Genomic DNA, 20,413 nt, shown 5'->3' with positions numbered 1-20,413 from the left:
TGCTCTGCCTACCTGCCTGGTTCGTGGTGATGTTGACCACAGCTGCACTTCTGGGCTCCGGGCTCAGGTTGGACACACCATTGACGGCCTCAATCCAGAAGGAGTAGTTCATGTGGGCCAGCAGGTTGGCCACCAGCAGGCTAGCCTGTGCCAGGCTTGTCTGCTGCGGCACGAAGCGGGTTCCGCTCCCACATGCCTCGCAGTGGCTCAGGGCCCAGGGGCAGCGGCGGCACACAGCATTGTAGGTGATGTCACTGCGGCCACCCGGGTCCAGGGGAGGGGCCCACTCCAGAGTCACAGATGTACCATTCACGCTGGAGATCAGGTTCACTGGTGCCGAGGGTGGGCCTGGGAGAGAGGGTGATGGATGGGGGTGGCACTTGCCCAGGCTCCCCATCATATCTGCCCCTTAACTAAGAGGTCACATCCAATTTATCCATCAGAAGTTCCCAGGGTACCTGAGACAGGAGCGTGAACCTCCATGGGATGTGTTTCCCACAATTCCCATTCAGAGCCAGAAGGACCCACAGCAGCCATGCTGTGTGTGGAATGCTTGATCATATCCACTCTGCCTCCATTCCCACACCCCTGTGCTGTGCTAATGCAAAATGCCACCTTGCATTCGCCGTGGGACAAAGTGTGGCCCAGGAAGTCTGCTGTGTATCCACCAGGCTGTGGGCACCATGCAGCCCTGCCTTACCCCTGGCACATAAGGCCTCAGGCTGAGCAGCACAGAGTCTGGATAGAGGGGCAGGGAGTTGATATGGCTGTGTAGACTTCCCACAGCAGTTGAGTTGGGGAGGTACAAAGTAGGGGACCCCAGGGCTCACAATGCCAGGCTGAGAATCTTGGCCATGAGAGACCAGATGTGCACTCTCAGAACCCTGAGCTCTTGCAGTCTACGGAGAAGAATTTCCAAGCTGAAAATTTAGGACCTTAGATTCCCAGTCTCATGGTCTTAGGATGGTACGTGTGTGCCCATGGCACATATGGGTGTGAGCACCCTCAAGCCCTGGGCCGCCTGTGCAGGAAGCCTGGGGCTGGGTGGTGATGGAGAGAGGCAAGGGAGGACGGTTTGTGGCTGCAGCAATTTCAAGGTAAAATCAGTTGGGGCCCTCTGAAGCAGGCTGTGACGACAGGGGTTGGTGAATGCTAAGCCTCAGGCTGGAGGAGGCTGAGCAGTCCTGGTGGGTGGGGGCAAAACCAAGGAGCAGCAGCAGTGCCAAGACAGTCCCATGTCCTTCAGAGTCCTTCAGGGCACACACACACACACACACACTCCAGGCACATTCTTACCTGTAGGCGTGGACATGCTGAGCTCACACAATATGCTTGCTCAAGCTCAGAAGTCCTTCGGGTGTCCTGTGTCTTATATCTACCTGAGAATCCTTCATACACACGAGTACAAGTGCACATTGCACACTCACATGCAGGCACAAAGGCAACATCTGTGGGAGCAGCTGCCAATATACGTACACATACACACACGCACATATACACACACGCCCACACATGTATACACACGCAGCCTCCAGCATTCACAGCTCCTGTTGTCTGGTTTAGAATGATGGGGAGGTGGGGATGCTGCTCTGACTCCCACCCTTCTGAGCACCAGGGCCTGCCCACCTAGCCCCAGGACATTGGCATTGCTGCCAGAAGATGACCAACGTCACCCTGTGCCAAGGAACACAGGAGCCCAGTTTGAATGTTTCTTCCAGAGAAGACAGAGACTGAGGGAAGGATGGAAAGATGTCCCCAGGAAGATGGCAGGGAACCATAACTAGACTCCAGAGAGGTCAAGCTCAGTGCTGAGGAGTCAGAGTCCCCAACCCCAAACTGCCCTTACTCCATCCACAGACACCTGGTTCCTGAGCCCCTTGGATCCTAGCAGGGGAGCTGTGACCAAGCAGTACTCACGGGTGCAGGCTGCAGATGGTGGGTCCAGGGCTGCACGATAGTAGCTGAGATCACAACGGCAGGCCTGGGCAGCAGGTGTTGCAGAATGGCTGTGGGGTGGGCATCGGGCACACAGCTGGTCCCCAGGGGCCGACTTGTAGAAGCCCAGCTCACAGGCTGTGGAGGAAAAGGCAGCTGCAGGGGAAGGTCTTGGGGTGGGCCTCCCCGTGAACTGGGGGTCCTGGAGGGACAGAGCTGCCACCATGTGTTGCTCTCCTGCTGACCAGATGGAGGGACAGAGCATGAACAGGGTGTGTGACTTCCACAGGGTTGCAGAGCATGCCAGGGGCAGAGCTGGGCTAGGACCTTGATGTGTGTTCCAGTCTCAAAGTTGGCACCCCAAGACTCCACCTACCCTCCTCAGCCTCAGAGTCTGTCCTACAAGGGACAATGATAGGGACAGGGGCCAAGCAGCTGGGAATCAAAGTGGGGTCAAAATGATGGGTGCGACGGGTGATATAAAAGAAATGGAGGTTGTGAGGACAAATTCGCACAAGGCCCAGACCTGGACAGATAAGGAGCCTCCCCATAACAGCCATCTTCCTAGCCCCACTGCAGACCCCAGGTTAGCAATGCCCCTGGCCGGGGCCTGGTACTCTCTGCTTCGAAAGCTCCTTGGTTAAAAGAAAGAAAATACAGGCTTTATTGCCCCAAGACCCGCCACCCTGTCATCTCTGCTGCCAGAGGCTTGTCTTCTGATTGACCCTTTCTGCTACAGCAGCCACCTGCTTCACCTGTCACCTAACAACAGTGGCAGCCTCCAGCCTTGCCTGCCTTCCCACACCCAGCTGCCAGTCAGATCGCTTAGCAGCGGGAGACTCTGTCCTAAATGGAGCTGCACACCCTGACATCTCGGGCTGACATGTTGAACTGGGAAATGCATAGCAAACACAGACCAGATCACGCTCAGGAGGAAAGGAGGGCGAGGGAGTCACAAAGAACAGTAGTAGGAGCCCTTCCCAAGGAGGAGGGAATATATGAGTTCTGGAAGGCAAGAACAGGTCAGGCAGGTTAAGGGGATCTTACTCTGCCCCTTGGTGGCCCTGCCTGCCTGACCAACCCCTTGGGACTCTAAACAAGCACCCCTGACATCCACAGTCAAGCCAAAGACCACCTCATCCCATGCTCAGGCTAGACCGAAGACCTGGTCATTCCTCACACGTTGCAGGCCTCAGGGCATTGGCACTTGCTAGACCTTTTTCCCAGGATGTCTTTTTCTCCCTTACCCACCTGCTGAATTCCTCTTCTGGGATCCATTCAAAACCCCCAGCACATGGCCCAGAGCAGAAGCTATGTGACTCGCCCTGGAGGGTCCAGGGGAAGGACCCAAGGCCACACAGCCAGGATGTGCCCAGCTCTGTTGTCAGAGCTGAAGCCTTTGGTCACAGGGTCAGCAGTGGTATTCGCTCTACACTAAATCCCATTCCAGAAAAGTCAATCCTCCTGAGAAGTCTTATTTAAAAACATCATTTCAGAGCACTGCATCTCTGGGTGTTGATCAGATCTCTTTATTACGCTAGCTAAAATCAGGCTAATTTCTAAAACTCTGCAGACTTGTCAGAAAACCGACAGCCCAGGGAAATGATGACCCTTAGCGTCTTTAGAGGCTTGGGACTGCTGGGCTGGAAGACCTCAATGTTTGTGCGGTTAGGGGACACTGTGCCCCTGTTTTGAGGTACCTGCTCCATTCTAAAGGACTCCAAGAAGGTTCAGGACTAGTTGTGTTTGGGCTCAGGGAACAGAGGCCTTTCTTGGGGTGCAGCCAGGTGCCAGGCTCTTGGGGACGCTGGAAGCCGTCAAGGCTGCTCAGTCAGCACGAAGTATGCAAGTCCTCAGCACCTCTGTGCTGGACCTGTGGGTGTGCTGAACAAAGGTGATCTCACTGCTGTAACAGACACTCTGCTGCGACCTCCAGGCCCACGTGGTGTGTTGTTCCTCCTCCATTCATGCCCCAACCCCCTGCCCTTCCCCTAGGGACTTGGAGCAGAGGAGCTGGTTCTGTCCAGACAACTTTTAGAGCACCAACAAACAGACAAGTAAGCCTGAAGGGTCACCTAGTGTGGCACAGCACTAAGGACGCACAAGGTGACAACCTTGCAACAGCCATCAGCAAGTCTTTGGCTGTCAGCAGCCCATCCAGTCTTCAGGAGGTAAGGGGACACTGGGGAGTGACTGGGTCCCTTTCTGGCCTAACCCTTCATTTGGGCTAAGTGACATGAGGCACAGCACTGGACCTCAGTTTCTTTATCTGTCAAATGGGAACAGCAAGAGTGCCACCTTGGGGCTGTAGTAAGGGTCACATGAGCGGATTCGATTCAGGATCAGGGAGTACCTGACATGGTTGCTGTATTTGGATGCATGCCTCCTGTCTGTCTGTCTGTCTCTTCTTCTTACTCTCTCTGAGTGCTGAGGATGGAACCTAGGACCCTCCACAGGCTCAGGAGCACTCTTGTCACTGTGCTACACTCCCTACATAACCTCTTGGCAGAAGAGGAAACAGCCTCAGAGGGTTTTGGTGCTTTGCCTGATTTCCCAGCCAGGGATGACACGAAGCCAGGTGGGGACCGTCCAGCCTGGCCCCCACCCGGCTCTCCTCGGCCCCCTGAACTTAGAGGTGGCCATGTCTTCCTGTCATTCACCAGTAGGCAGTTCCCTCCTGCTCCGCTAATACCCATATGGCTATCACGTGTCAAGGCCAGATTAATCCACGCGGTGAAAATAAAATCATCTTTAATAAGAATACTAATCACCAGGCCTCAGGGAGCCTTGAATCCTGGAGGCTGGGCTGGGAATTAGTAGCTGGGACAGATGGAGGCGCTCCGGGCCGGGGCCTGGTCTTGCCTGATGACCCAGGGTGTTTCCGGAGTATTTGAGGGCCAGAGCTGCAGGCCGTGGGCCAGGAGGGGCCACTGACCTGCCGAGGGCACCTTGCCCAGGCCGCCTGTCAGGCTGGCAGCTGCCTGTGGCCTCGGCCACCTCTTTGCTCCCCCGCGTGAAGGCTGAGGTTTGACAAATAAGGTGTCCGCCTGTGGACGATCAAAGGAAATTAATTCTAAATCAGATTTTAAACACAGGCAGGAAGGCAAAAGAGCTCGTTGTTCCTGCTCGCCTCCGAATGAGCCTCTGATATTTATAGAAAAATGATTAGGGCCCCCAAGGGTGATTTACATTCTGCGTCCAGGTGATGGGGACGGTGGTGGCTAGGACTGCTGGGCTTCAGGCTCCCCCTGCCATTCTGGGGGTGATGCTCTAAGAGCACTCCTCTTCCTGGGAGTTGGTAGAGGGAAGGAGTGACAGCAAGTGACTAGGGAGGTCACTGAGTCTGGAACTGGGAGCTTGTTGCTCAGATTTGGGAGACATGAGGCCCACCCGTCAAACCTTACTCTGTGCCCCTGGGCCAGTCCTTTTACCTCTCTGGGCCGCTATCTCTGTTAAACTGTGGCTCCAGCATTTTCCCATAGGTCTCTGAGGCCTAACAGCAATCACAGCCAGGCCTCTGAAAAGCCAGATGACCTGACTTAGCCTTTCTGGAGTTTGCAGTCTTCAGATACAGAACGCAGGGTTGCCAGCCACCTTCTGGGAGACTCTCAGGATGCCCAGAGGTGGGATGACGAAGTCTGTACCATGCCCAGCACCGATACAGATCTCAAGACTCCAGACCCTTCTGTTTCCATGGGAAGGAAGGGGACTCAAGGCTGGACAGCAGGACCTCTCTTCTAGCCTTCCTCTCATCTGTTTGCTTAGAATTGCCCAGAAGGGAGCAGGGGGCTCTTGGACTGTCCAGGGGGCCCTAGAGAACAGAGGATCACAGAGACACCAGTGACGTTCGTAAGGCTGTCCCGAGTGGCCAGGAAGGCCCCATGCCACTCCCAGCTCCTGCTTGGTCCCATTTGCCCTCTCCTAAGCTGTCGTGGAGGAGGGGCTGAGGGATGGGGACCTGAAAGGCTTCTGGTCTGGCACCCTGTGAGGGCCCCAGTTAGGATCCTGTGCTGCTCCTTCCAAACGGGGTGACAGGGGGTGTCACAGATGCCACCAGCAGGGTTGAGGAATGTCCCTCCATGTGCCACTCCAACTCGCAGTCCATCCCCATCTCTCTGCCTGCGGTGTACTGTGAACTGTTATTTATTTTTTTTATAAAACCTGTAATTATCTTGCAACTAGCATAATTATGCTGTATTATGATTTAAATGTAAAACTCAAAACATGCTGCAGTTCCCTAACCCTGCCTTGCGTGTCTTTGTTATTTTTTATTAATGGGCTGGCAGCAGCAGGCAGTGGGCTCGGCCTTGGCCTTTCCTAGCCACAGAGGAATCCCCACCCAGAGCTTTGCCCTGCCTCACTTCCCACTTCTGCCAAAAGGGGGTTTCCGAAGCCCTCCTGCAGCCCAGTGTATCCTGATGCTTGTAGGACCAACAACTGGAGTATTTGTACTTTCTGGTGCCATCTGGAACTGGGAGCCACAGCTGCCCTGAGTGGGTGTCACTGGCTAGCCTGCCTGGTCATTATGGTACCTGTCGCTAGCCACCAGAATATGAAAGAAGGGCTCTGTGGACAGAAGGAGAAGTAGCCTGGGACCAGACCCACTGTGCTATTTATATGTGGGGGCCTCAGTTTGTCTCATGTGCAAACTGTGGGCATGGCACCTTACTAAGGGCTGTTGTAAAAATGGGAATGCATGAACTCCCCAAAGGCAGGGATTCCCCTTCCTGGACCTCCATGCCCAGACACACAAGTATTCAGTGTATGAGTAACTGACCTAAGTGTTAAGGGTATACTGGAAATACTGCCACTGAGGCAAAGCATTCCCCCCACCTGAATGTGGGGTCAGCCCTGCAGGGGAAGATGCTGATGTTGCGGGGGAGGTGGACAGGGCCAGGTCAAGCTTCCATCTCCTGGTTAAAACAACACAGACCTGACTTCAGGTTCCAAAGCCACCTCTTACCAGCACAGGGGCTGAGAAGGTGACACCTCCCCTCACCCATATTTTCTCTGGCCTTGAGATGCACCTACGATACCTGCGTTCCTCAGTGGACCAGTAAGAGGCCCTGGGAGGAGCCAGGATACAAAGGCAGCTGGGTGGTGGTTAGAGTTTTCAGGCCACAAGCTGGGAGACACAGGATGTCTGTGACAGAGCATGAGAGTGGCTGTCGTTCTGGACACATACTAATGGAACAAACCACAGACAGGTGGGTACCCTAGAGGGTGCTTGGCAATTTAGGGTGAGAGCAGATGAAGATATGTGACAGTTGAGGGCAAGAAGGAAGGTTTAAGAAAGGCTTTGAGCCTCAGGGGAGGGATGGGACGAGGCTGCAGAGGGAGAACCTGGTCTGGGAGATCTTTGGGTCAGATACTTCTAGCTGGACCCTGATGGCCAGGACCTGAGTATCATCTAGGATGCTCAGCCCACGCCCTGCTCTGCCCATCAGCACCAAGGGACCTTTCCTGCCTGTTAGGGGCAAAGGGAGGGTGCTAAAGGGACTAGAGGTCATGTCCCAACTGTAGCCCCAGACCTACATGATTGAAGTAAAGGGTTACTCTGGTGATGATTGACACAGTGCCAGTCTCTGCAGGGTGTCTGAGGACAGGCTCCAACCTCTAAGACTGCTACCTAGGAAGGTCCCTCCCCAGCCCCTCTGAAGCCAGGGAATCAACTTCACAGCCAGGCTTCGCTGTGCCCTGGTGACAGAGGGGCCATGTCCAGTCCCTGAGGAATCCCAGAAGGGCAAGGGAAAACCAGGCTGAGCCCAGCACCAGCTGTGTTACCCGACGCTCCCAGCAGAGCTCCCCCAGCTTGCTCTCAGTATGCCAGACTGTAGGGCCCCACATGAAGTTCACAGACCACACATCTACACAAGCACACAGCCTGGGTCTCCCCTACAGATTGCTCCTAGTTTCAATACACTCAGGTACTCAGCTGTTCCCAGCAGAACTCTGCCTGTCCTCCCCCACAGGACCCCTGGACAAGTTCCCCAAACACAGGCTGCCTGGGTCTGGGATAGTGTAACAGACCAATACAAACTCCTCCCTGGGTGGCCTTGCCTGCATGCCTTCAAAACGCCCCCTTCCTTACTTCCTTCATCCAGAGAATCCTGGCTGCACTGCCCTCCACCTCACACATGAGGAAAGCTGGTGATTCTCTGCTCAAAGTCTGCAGCCCGAGTTCTCAGTTCAAGTTCTAGCTTTGCCACTGCTCAGCTGCGTAGCCTCGGGCAAGTTGACCTGTTTCCCTGTGCTTCACTGTGTGCACCTTCCAAACCAGGATAGCTTCTGCTTCATAGGGTGGTGACAGGGATTGAACGAGTTAACACATGCAAAGCACCTTGAACAAAGTGTGCGAGTTAGTGTGTGGTATTATTCCTTCACTTAGGTAAGTGCCCCACAGATGCCATCACACAGGTGCCTTTGACAATGTCCACCAGGAGGACCACCTGACTGTTCCCTTTCCCTCCCCCATGCACACTGATGCCCCATATGCATCTGCAGACATTGAGCCAGATGGTAGGAGATGACATATCCCACATCACCAGCCCTGCCCAGGCAGAGGCACCCTATGCCCACCAACCAGGCCAGTCTCGAGGTGTGCTCACCCATACAGGCATCCCGCCGTTCCTCATAGCCAGCGCTGCACACGCACTTGCCAATGGGCACCAGCCACTCGCCCTCGGCGCTGCAGTACATCTTGGGAGTGTCACGCTCTTCTGAGTGCCGCACACACTGGCCTCTCACCTCCACCAGCGAGGACGAGTCGGCCCCAGTCACTGCCTCTGAGAAGGCCGCCAGGTTGCGCACCATAGCTGGGCACTTCTTGTAGTAGATGCGGAGAGAGAGGATTGCGAGGCAGGCACCAATGTCCTGGAAAGCCAAGTAGAAGCCTCGCTTGCTAAGCGGGCCCACGCCACGCACCTCTGTGTTCAGCTTGAGTCGCCGCACACCCAGGTCTGCACCGGTGAAGCTCTCGTCGGCCGCGATTGTGTCAATCTTGAGGAACTGGCTCTCTTGTGTGCTGGCACCCAGGTCACGGTCCGACTCCAGGTAATAGAGGTTGAAGGTCTCCTTGCAGGTTCCCAGCACACCAGGCATGCTGTTGCAGTCACGGAGGGTGAACTTGATCTCAGCGTAGACACGCCGGGCACCATCCCGGGGCACCCAGCTGGTACGCAGCCAATTGTTCTGGTTGGGGCTCATGACATTACACACCTGGTACGTGTGGATGGGCCGGAAGGACTCGTCCACCTCATTGATGGAGTCCCACTGTGGCAGAGAGAACACAGTTCACTAAGGTAGAGGCTGAGCCTTGCCCTCTCCTGCCAACGCCTCAACACAGGTGCCCAGAGAAAACACAGGAGAGGGCTTCTCTCTCAGTGGGCAGTGAGCCAGAGCCCACGGGGAATCAGGCCTGTCTGCTGCCTAGGCTCTGACCTGTTTTTGCATGGTTTTTCCCATTATTCCCAGGGTGAGGGGATTTGCCAGGAGAAGTGGGCAAATCTAGTTTCCTGTTGAGCAGTTAGAGGGATCCCTCCAGTCAGGAAGCAGTGGCACTGGGTTGCACCCCACCTCAGATCCTCACCAGCCCCTTCTGCTTAGCTGCTTGCTGACTGAATGTCTGATCAACTATTCCCTCTGCCTTGCTGACTGACTGACTGTTTGTTTGTTTGTTTAGACAGGGTAGCCCAGGCTGGCTTCAAACTCACTATGTAGTCAAAGACATCCTTGAACTTCTGCTCCTCCTGTCCTATCATCTGGGTGCTGGGATTATAGGTCTGTCTAGTTTATGGGGTGTTGAGGCTGGAACTCAGGGCTTCATGCATGCTAAGTAAGTACTCCACCAACTGAGCTATAGCTCAGTGTGTAGATGGGTCATCTGTCCCATCTACACAAGGCTGGGGACTCTAGAGCTGCCCTAGGCCCCACTGAAGCCAGAAGGAGAGTGTGGGAAAGTTAAGCCTGGCTGCTTATATAGGGTTCTGGCCTGATAAGAGAAATAAGTAAACCAGGCACTCTTCACAGAGCAAAAAGACAGTCAGTAAGTGGAAGAAAACTGCAACTGTGTATCAGGTGGGGCGTTAATATCTAGACTAAAGAAAGAACTACAACCCAGCAACAGAAAGCTAACAGCCCAATTAAAAAACGAACAAAGGACTTGAGCATTTTTCTAAAGATGATACACAGAGGGCCAAACAACACAAGAAAAGACAGTCAGCATTGCTACCCACTGGGGAAATACAAATCAACCCCACTGTGAGAACCCACTCCATACCAGTTAGATATTTAAACAGAAAAGAGCAAGTGCCAAAAAGAAAACGTAAAAAAGGAATAAAATACAAAGAAGGAGGAGGAGGAGGAGGAGGAGGAGAGGAAAGAAGGAACAGAGGGCCAAACAACACAAGAAAAGACAGTCAGCATTGCTACCCACTGGGGAAATACAAATCAACCCCACTGTGAGAACCCACTCCATACCAGTTAGATATTTAAACAGAAAAGAGCAAGTGCCAAAAAGAAAACGTAAAAAAGGAATAAAATACAAAGAAGGAGGAGGAGGAGGAGGAGGAGGAGAGGAAAGAAGGAGGAGGAGGAGGAGGTTGGAGAGGAGCAGGAGGAGGAAGAGAAGAGGAGCAGGAGGAGGAGGAGAGGGGCAGGAGGAGGAGGAGAAGGAGGAGGTGGAGGAGGATCAGGAGCAGGAGGAGGAACAGGAGGAGGAGAGGAGCAGGAGGAGGAGGGAAGGAGGAGGAGGAGGAGGAGGAGGAGGTGGAGGAGAAGCAGCAGCAGCACATGCTGATGGTGGTGTGACAGGCACAAGAGCCTTGTGCATTGCTGGCAGGATGCAGAAAGGGCAGATGCTATGGAAAGCGGCATGGCAAGGTCCTTAAAAATCAAAACGGAATTACCACATGACCCAGTGGTTCTGAGTGTATGCCCCAGAGAAGGGAAATTGGGGACTTGACAAGATATCTGTATACCCAGGCTCATGGCATGCATGAGCAGCGGGTGTGCTGTTCAGGGGTACAACGTTTGCCCTGAATGTGGCAAACCCTGGGACTGATCTCCAGAACCACAAACACATAAAAACCCCTAGTAGCTGAAAAATGGAAGCAACCTACATGCCCACCAACAGACAAATAAACAGCATATACACACAGTGGAGGAGTATTCAGACTTAAAGAAATGGACTTTTGATACATGCTAGACATGGGTGAGTTACTCTCTCTCTCTCTCTCTCTCTCTCTCTCGTGTGTGTGTGTGTGTGCACACTCGGGGGTAGGTGGGTGATGTGTTCTACCATGTACACATACAGATCAGACGAAGACAGGTCTTCTCTTTAACTGTTCTATGATGTCCTCCATCTCTTTCTCTTGGAACGGGTCTCCCACTGAGCTTGGAGCTCACCGTTTTTCAGCTAGGCTGGTGGCTAGTGAGTCCCAGTAATCAATCCTCAGTCTCTGTCCCTCATTTTAGTGCTTCAGTTTCAGGTGCACATGTGACCACACCTGGCTTTTTATGTGGGTGTTAGGGATTCAAACTCGGGTCCTCGGGTTTACACAGCAAGCACCCTTACCCACTGACCCAGCTCTAAGCCCCATAAGTGAGCTTGAAGACAGTATGCTAAACAAAATAGGCCCCAAACAAAGGAAGCAACGTTGCCTCGACCCATCCCCCCTACATCAGGCCCCTCAGTCAGTCAGAGCCGCAGAGATTGGAAACAGAATGGTGCTTGCCAGAGGCTTCCAGAGGGGAAGGTTGGCTATTACTGTTGGTGGGTGCAAAATTCTGGCTGCAAAGATAAAAAGAGTTCTGCAGATGGGCAAAGCGGATGGTGGTGACCATCACATGACAATATGAAAGTGTATCACGCCACTGAACTGTATGGTGAGGATGGCTATGACGGTACATTTTATATTATGTGTTTTAGCACAATAAGAAGGAAGCGAGCTGGAGCTGGGGGTCCGTGGTAGAGTGCTTGGTCTGCATGTTTAAGGGCCCGGATTCTGTCCCCATCCTTAGTACCATGTCCACCATATCCACTACATGCACCTCCTCCAACACGTCCACCTCCACCACCTCCTCCACCACCACTACCACCACGTCCACCACCTCTACCACCACCACCACAATCACCATCACCACCTCCACCACTTCTACCACCATGTCCACCACATCCCCATGTCTACCTCCTAGACCACCACATCCGCCACCACCACCATGTCCACCACCTCCACTATGATCACCTCCACCTCCATGACCACATCCACATCTACCTTCTCCACCACCATGTCCACCGCACCCACCACCATATCCACAGCATCCACCACCATCTCCATCATCACCACTTGGCCCTGGCCAGAAGCAGACACTGGGCTGAGTCCAGAGAACCCAAAGAATTGCCAGGGCTAAAAGCAGATGGCTGTGTCTGGCTCTATGATTTTCTCTCTGCTCTGTGGGATCTAAGGGTCCTATTGCCTCAATGCCAGGTGAGGGATTTGAAGACCCCCTCCTCCTGATATCCAAGAATCTGCAGGATTCTGAGCTTGCTCCATGAGTGCTACAGTGGGGGTCCTGAGTGCCCCAAATCCTTTCCTGCCTGTCACAAATCCCTCCATCTGGCCTCATCCCTGCCATCCATGTGGCCTCCACCCCTAGCATCTCCAGGCTGGCCCATCTCCACACGGCTGGAGAGGCCTGCAGAGTGAAGAGTTCAATGAATGGGGCACGGATGTGCTGCTGGCCTGCCAGCAAGTCCCCTGCCTGCCTGCATGCCTGCACAACCAGCTGGGGGTGGGGGTGAGGCCCTTGCCCACAGGGCCCCTGGGAGTGCAGCCTCACCTATGAGAGTTTATGCTTGCTGACCCACACTCCATGCTGCTGTCCACTGTGCCACATCTGGGGTTAAAGTCATTGTCACAATTAATGGAACACCAAAGAGCCCACCAGCTGCTCCCTGTCTGTTTCCTGCCAGGGGCCTAGATAGATTAATCAGCTTGATCCAAGTCTGCTCCAGCCACCCCACCAGTGCCAACAGCCTGGCCCAACCCTGCCACAAACGCCTAGAATCAAGGGCAAGGGCAGAATTGGCCCAGTTTCCACGTGGGGGTCACCCCCTCTCCAGCTGCCTGTGAAGCCTGGCAGCTGACCCTGCACACTATCCCTGACCCTGTCCTCTTTTTGAAACAATACAGCAAAGGAGCTGTGCAGCCCTGGGTACAGTACAGTCCCTCTCTGAGCCGTAGGCATCTCATCTATGAACATCCGCTCCTTCCAGCTACTCCAGGGACTGGTGAGGGTCAAGGGAGATGTGGACAGGAATGTGCCTTCTCCCATTAGGCAGGGTGCATTCCAGCTGTTCATTTATCAAGCAAGGTGCAGGACGTCCTAGTAGAGGCAGAGCTCGGAGAGATGCAGCCTGACTAAGGGCATGAGGTCTAGGCTTCACAGAGTGGCTTCTTATTGTCAAATGCCCTTTCTGTGCATAACTGCACAGAGCATCCTCTACTATTATCCCGTTATAAATGAAGAGGTTGAGGCAAGGTTGAGTGGCCCGTGCAGTCTCACTGGTCAGAGGAAGCAGCCTGGCTCCTTGGAGTCCAGCACACCTGCCTTGAGCTGTTCTTCTCCTTCACCCAGGCAGTCCCTCCAAGGCTAAGCCCAGCCAGACAGTTGCTGAGCAGGCTGCCAAATAAAGGGCTGGACAGAGACTCACAGACCAGCTCCTCTACAGACCAGGGCCCTGGATGGGAGCATGTGAGCACTCTTCTGCCGGCCAGGCTGAGCTTCAGGCATCACACGCCCCTTTCTCTCTTTGCAGCTCCAGGCCAAGCTGGTTCCTGGCTCAGCAGGCAGCACAGACCATCCCCCACCCCTCACAGAGAGGGCAGAGGAGTCCTGAGCACTAAAGGTGCACATGGGCCTTCATGTAGGCTCCATGCCCAAAGGACCCTGGGTTTGAGTCCTGCTCACCACCATAGCAGGGTCCCTTGCTGCCCCGAGCTTCAGCAGCCTCCCTTCCTATAAAGACTGATTGTGGGGTGAGGTGAGCTGGAGGTGCTGCCATTATTTGCTCTAAATTCCGAAAAAGACAAGAGGACACTGCACCATGCCTGGCATCCCATGAACCACAGATGCTTCCATCACTAGGCATGAGCTTCCCTAAACCAAGTCAGAGGTGCTCGTAACCCCAAACACCAAGTCCTCGGCACTGGGGCAACACCAACACCCAGAGCTCACCTGGGGCCAGGACCGCCTCTTTCTAGCAGCTAGGACCCATGGGAGATGCCAGTTCAGTCAGCAGCTGGGCAGTCAGTATGGACCAGGCATCTCCTGGAGTCTTCCACAGGCAGGCTCCTGTCACAGGTCCTTCCACACCCAAGGACAGCTACACAGAGTAGCACTTCCCAGAGCCGGGCGAACACCTAGTCTCTGTCCTCAGAAGGGGAGCTGTCCAGGATACAGCTCTGTCTGTGAGTTGGGGACCTCAGGGCAAGCCCTGCCAGCTCCTGGAGCCCTGTGCCCAAGGGCTGATGGCTGTAGCTCAGCCCACTGCTGCCTGCGAGGAGATCCCACAGAGGGAGAGCAGGGCTCCATCTTGACCCTCAGGCACAGCCTACTAAAGGTCCTGGATGAAAACCTATCTGAAATCATGAACAACTCCCTTTCTAGGCATGAACTCTTGCCTCCATTGCCATCATTAGGACAAGCTAGCCCCTGTCCCCAGAGCCATGGAAGTTGGAAGCAGTCATTGTATATGTCTGTCCTGAGCACCGGGATGCATGTACATGCCTGTGTGTTTCTTACATGAGACACAACCACAACACACACTAGTAACAGTGCTCACCACTGTAGAGGGCTCACTGTGTAGTGCCAGCACCAGTGCCCCCAATCCCCTAAAGAAGCCTAAAAGGTCAATGCATACTCCTGCTTTTCTACAGGCAGGGGAACCAAGGCCCACAGAGGTGAGGTGGTGACCAAGGTCCTGCCAGACATCCAACTCACCTTTACTATATGATGCCTGTGGGATTTGGCAAAGACAACAGAAGTCACCACTGTTCAGCCTCATTACTGGAGCCCATGCCCTGAGGTGGTGGGCTGGGCTCACAGTCATCTGGAGACCACATGGGGCCTGTGAGCTTGCCACAGTGGACCGCTATGCTCCAGGTTAGTCTATCAGGGACAGAGGGCTCCTGGGTACAGGCAGCCCCTGGTGAGGCCTGGCAACCAGAGGAAGGGGACCCAGCCTGAATGGAGGAAGGTCTGGCTGGGATTTTACCATCCATTTCCTGTTACCATGGACCCAGCTACCCTGGGCCTGAACTTCACAAGCTGTAAATCAGCAGGTTTGGCATGCAGACTCGAGGATACTCAAAATGAGGGTCTTACACAAGAATCAGGGGCCCAGGGCCAGAGCCGGTTTTGTGATTCCAAAAGTCCCAGTCCACTGAACTGTTTAGAACCATCTATTCTGTCTCCCACTGTCATGTGTCCTTGAGTAAACTCCTTCACCTCTCTTGGCCTCTGCTTCCTTTTGATCTGTATGATGCTAAGACTCTGAACTCCAACCTCTGCCTCAGAAGGATGACACTATTTCATCACTTACCCCATGAGCTGGATATGTGAGCCAGCCCCAGTCTCCATGGATGGTTGATGTGTCTAGCAAGTTCACTGTGAAAAAAGGAGACAGGAGGGTGTCAGGCCCAGGGCAGGCCCTGTAACCCTCTTTCCAGCTGGAATCAATTACACTGGTCACTATTAGCTACCCATTCCCAGATCATGGTTCCTCACCCGCGATGCCTGTCCTTACGCCCCCAACCTGCCTGGAGTTCAAGTTCTCTGCCCCTTCAGCCAACAGCTATTTCCCTCTTGAGACATGTACCATCTAAGCCCTGGGATCCCTGGTACAGTTCGCTGTAGAGGTGGGACTGGGGAAGTGGGTCCTTCATGCCTGGGTCACAACCCCAGTTCTGCCACTTAGAAGCTGTCTGTCACTAGGTAAGCCTTTTTACCTCTCTGAGCCTCGGCTTCCTTCAGTGGAAAGGGAGTGATGGTGTTTGCTTCCCAGGGCACTGTGAGGGTGTCCTGACCTTGTCTCACTTAGGGGATGTGACAGCATTCACATTACACTGTAAAGACCCACCATTCATCTGAGGATAATCCTCAGTGTCCCTAGGATGGAGCCTAGTACCTTCTGGACCTCTGAGGACAGTAATTGGAGGGCTGTGGAAGGCAGAGAGTGGTCTCCTGACACTACCTACTATGTGCCTAGCTCTGCCAGGGGAGCCTTTGATGCCACCTTGTCTATGATGGTGCCTCCTGAAAGTCCAGAGAAGTGGCTAGCATAATTTCCATTTTAAGGATGAAAGGCATGCCTCTGAGAGGTTTGGAAACCTGCCTAGAAGCCCAGGTGTGGCTGGCTGGCAGGGCTGGAACATAGCACCATCATCCTGCAAGGCTGGACCAAGAAGCAAGCTCTCTGGGTGGTGTCCCGGGTCGGTGGGGAAGGTGATCTGGTTCAAAGCCAGGCCCTGAGCCCACCTGGGGTCATTGCACATTTGAACCGCAAAGGTAAACAGCCTGCCTTTGAGGTCAGACACTCCTAGGCCCTTATCATATCACAGTCTCCTGTGAACAAGTTCATCTACTTCTTTGACCCTCAATTTCCTCCTCTATGAAATTAGCTGGTAAGACTGAAGGGTTTGCATGGGGGTAAGGAAGCCATCTGTAAAGCCTGGAGCCAGTGCTTGGTTCAAAGCTAGTCCTTGCCAGATTCTCCCATCCTCTCTCCATGTCCCTGTGTTCACCCACTCCCTCAAGAGGGTACAAGTACACCAGACTGCTCAGAAACCTGGGCTCCAGTCCCAGTTGTCCGCACCGTCTGTGTGTCCTCAGGTAAGTCCCTTCCCACCTCTGGGCCTTGCTTCCTTTCGACTTCTCCAGCTATAGTTTAACAGAGACCTTTCGCTCAGCCCCACAGCCCTCCATGTTCTTTTTCCCATGGGTCTCCTTCCCCAGCCAATCACTCTGGGCTTCCATCTACCAGAGTGGGACATTGCAGAGGGTCATGGCTGGGCCTATTGGAACCTCCAGGCAGGCTGTAGAGGGTTAAAGCTGGGCCTCTTAGAACTTTCCCTCAGAGAGGCAGAGTGTCCTTCTGCCTGGGATTTGCATAGCTCCAACCTGGCCCTAGAAGGTGGGGACAAGTGTCCTCAAGAACCATGGATTAAGGACGCTCTTACTTGCTCGTTTTTTCCTTCCTTCTAGCCTCCTTCCTTCCTTCCACTCCAGCATCAGAGGCCTGGCTGAATCAGGGACCAGGCTTCTTAAACTCCTCCTCTCTAGGTCCCCAGTGCCTGGGTAGGATGAGGGGCTGGAGAAAGTGTCCATGGAGGGATGTCTCCCTTCCCAAGCTGGCCGTGCACCAGGGGCATAGACAGAGCGAAGGAGGCTTTCCATCTCCCTCCCTCCCTTGTTCTCATGCAATGGAGAGAAAAGTGGGTCAGGCAAGCTCTCTCCTCCTGCTGGCTGGGGGGAGGAGAAGGGGGTTGCACTGCAGTTCCCCCTAAGACCAGTGGGCCCCATTAGGAGAGAGGGCAAGTAAAGGGCACTCAGGGGTGTCCTCACCCTAGCCCGCATCCCAGATGTAGGTCCCAGGCCCCCAGGCCTCTTTCTCTGGGCAGGAAATGGCCCAGCTCAGATCTGCTCCTACCTCTGAGCACCTGGAAAGAACAGCTACCCATGCTTCTGTGGACACCCTGACTTCAGGCTTACCTTCTGGGACCTTCCATCCCCATGAAGTCCCATAGCCAGCCCTCAGATAATCCATAGATAAGTCAAAAATCAATTCTACTGGATTCACAACGGGCAGTGGGAGTCCAGGGCTCTTCGTTCCAATTCCTTTCTAGATGCTTCTCTGTCCCTCCCTTCCCCTCCTCTCCCTTCTGGCCCATCTCCAGTTTTTGTACCTCACATCTCTATCCACAGGAAGGAGGGATTGGAGTGTCACCCAAGGGATACCCCAGGCTAACAAAAGGTTTGTTGGGGCCTGGATGAAATTCAAGCTCTGGGTCTTCCTAGCCTGGCCTGTGTCCCATTGGAAATTCAGACCTAGCTTGCCAATCCAGGAGGTCACTTTCCTCTGGGTGTGTCCCCTACTTGAAAAATAAGAGGTCTAGACTCCAAGACCTCTCACTGCACTCCTCAGGTCTCAGGTTCCTCAACTGGAAGTTGCCATCAGGCAGCCCTCCCAGGCTTGCATGCACCGGCTGTTCCAGGGGACCACACAGGTTCGCTTAGCACTGAGCAGCACAGATAATTCCTCAGCGGCTCCAGCCTGACCATGCAAGGCATTATGCGATTCCTTTTCTCTCCAGCACCGTCACCTTCCCCCATTCCATTTCACTGAGACTAATACTTAAATTGATTCACATTCCCTGAGGACACAACGCATGATGGCGAGGCCAGAGAATCATGGTGGCCCAGGGACATCACCCAGGACACAGACAGACCACCTAGAAGTAGAGAGTGATCCACCCTGGGGAGCAATAAGGGGCCTGGAGACTGGTGGGGCTCAGGGAATCTGCAGGTGCATGGCTGCCCAGCAGTCTAGTGAGCAATGGGCAGTTGGCCAGGCTGGGCACTGTCACCTCTGCTGGGCTCCAACTGGGAACAGTGCCTCCTCCCTGAGTCCAAACTGTTTCCCTAGCTGGTTTTGGCTCTGTAGCAGTCCAGGGAACATGCCATAAGGGACACCTGGGTGTCCCATGTGGGACCCAGGCCCAGGTAGTCATCCTGTGGCCTTGTGAGTTGCGTGGGCAAGCGCTGCTTGGCGGGGCACTCTGTAAGTTATCAGATGGCTATATCACTTCACTATGGGTGAATGTCTCCTCTTTACAGCCCTGCCTCTTCTCTGGCTGTGGCCCTTCTGCTGCACACATCCCTCACTCAAGTCTGCCTGCAGCACTGGATCTTGGGAAAAAATCCCCTCCTCACAGGTCTCTGAGGCCCATAAACCTGTGACTGACAGGTTCTGGCTCCTCCACAAAACAGTGAGATAAGGACTTGGGATGCACAGTTGACTCCTGTAGCCTTGCTGAGGGTTGACTCAGAAACTGCTGGGCCAGGACCTCCTCCCTAGCCTAAGAAAAGTATTCCCAGGCCTCTTGCCCTCTTCCTGACTCACCCAGAACACCTCCCCCAAACACATCTCATCACAATCTAGCCAGTCAGACCTGCCTGCCCACCTGCCCCTCAGCCACCCTGCAAAGGGCCCCTCTGCTTTCCTTGGAGGAAGGATCTTACCTACTCTGAGAGGACATACCCTCAGTGGGCATGAATGCCAGTCTAAGGGTCTCTGTGTGCTGCAGCACCTACATGCATATGTGGGAGTCACATGCATACTTCAATGTGCATGAGCTTGTGCATGTGTGTACATATGTATGCACGTGTGTGAGCAATGGTTAAACTGCTATGTATATGGTCCATGCATGTGAGGCTCTGCTGGTCCAGGTTTGCATGGATGAGCCTGTCCTTGTGTGCTGGGTGAGTCCCCTGAACTGTGTGTGGGGGTCCTGGGGTTCTCTGAGCAGGAAGAGCAGTTCAGCTTTCTTGAGAGTGAGCAACACTGGAAGTCCAGTCTGCTCAGTGAGATCAGCTCCAACCCTGGACAGTGGTCCCAGTCTCCCCAGCCTTCCAGGCACAGCCTCCCTCAGGAGTGCCCAGGCTGGAGCTGGGAGTGTGGAGCAGGACCCCTTGGTCTCCTGGCTGACTGGAGTGTCCAGTAGGCCTAAGGAAGGGCGTGGATGGACAGTCCTGGAGTCCCTCTCAGCTCTCCGGTTCTTTTCGCCACCAGAAGTCACTTCCCCGACCCTTTTAATCCTCTTGACTCAGTGCCCTCCCATCCTCCTGGGGCCCCTGAGTGAAGGGGCCACCTGGCTTAGCCGTGGACAAGACCCTGTTCTCTGGGATAGCCTGCCTCAGTCTCTGAGTCCCTGCCTCTCCTGCCCACCCCTCCTGCCACCTACGGACACCTCTTCATTGCTGTCCCCTTCTCTCCCCCTGGTCAGCCTCTGGCCCTTCACCACCACCCCATTCTCAAGACACCACTCACTGCCATATCTCCTAACGCCTGTCCTGCTGTCTAGTCCCTGTCTGTCTCTCAGGGCCATCTCCAGCCCCTTTTCCTTCAGTCCCCTGAACCTTGCCCCTGCTTCTGTGTCCCCCTGTCCTCGGTGCCAGCCACTCTGTTCTGCCCTCTGTCTGCATACCTTGCCTTCTCTGTCCCCTCTCCTCCATACCTCTTCTGTCTTCTGTGGAGTCCTGTCCCCTTGTCCCCCACGTCCGATCCTCAGCTGTCCCCAGTCCTTCCCTCCTTCCCAGAGCCCAGGCAGGGGACTCCCAGGCACTCTCCGGTTCCCATGCTTGGGGTCGAGGCCGGGAAGTTGAGCCCCGGGCAGCGCCGCCCCCGCCCCCGCCCCCG

General features: G+C 54.4%; 1 protein-coding gene across 7 annotated transcripts in view; it reads right to left on the bottom strand.

Annotated features, from left to right (window-relative positions):
- Positions 1-20,413, bottom strand: part of Epha8 (EPH receptor A8) — a 32,934-nt gene that overhangs the window by 10,616 nt on the left and 1,905 nt on the right. For all 7 annotated transcript variants that reach the window (XR_607794.1, XR_607793.1, XM_008848557.2 and 4 more), the window contains exons 2-5: positions 15,539-15,603; positions 8,544-9,207; positions 1,918-2,073; positions 13-348 (exon numbers count right to left, since the gene is read on the bottom strand). Coding sequence is in view for 5 of the 7 variants with exons in the window: in XM_008848557.2 (XP_008846779.1) it covers positions 13-348; positions 1,918-2,073; positions 8,544-9,207; positions 15,539-15,603 (1,221 nt within the window). In the remaining 2 variants the exon portion in view is untranslated. The remainder of the gene's footprint in view (positions 1-12; positions 349-1,917; positions 2,074-8,543; positions 9,208-15,538; positions 15,604-20,413) is intronic.

This window comes from Nannospalax galili, unplaced genomic scaffold, assembly GCF_000622305.1.
Source record: "Nannospalax galili isolate Female #2095 unplaced genomic scaffold, S.galili_v1.0 scaffold184, whole genome shotgun sequence".
NCBI lineage: Eukaryota > Metazoa > Chordata > Mammalia > Rodentia > Spalacidae > Nannospalax > Nannospalax galili.
The sequence above is the reverse complement of the archived record's forward strand: the minus strand, read 5'-3'. Positions and strand labels throughout refer to the sequence as shown.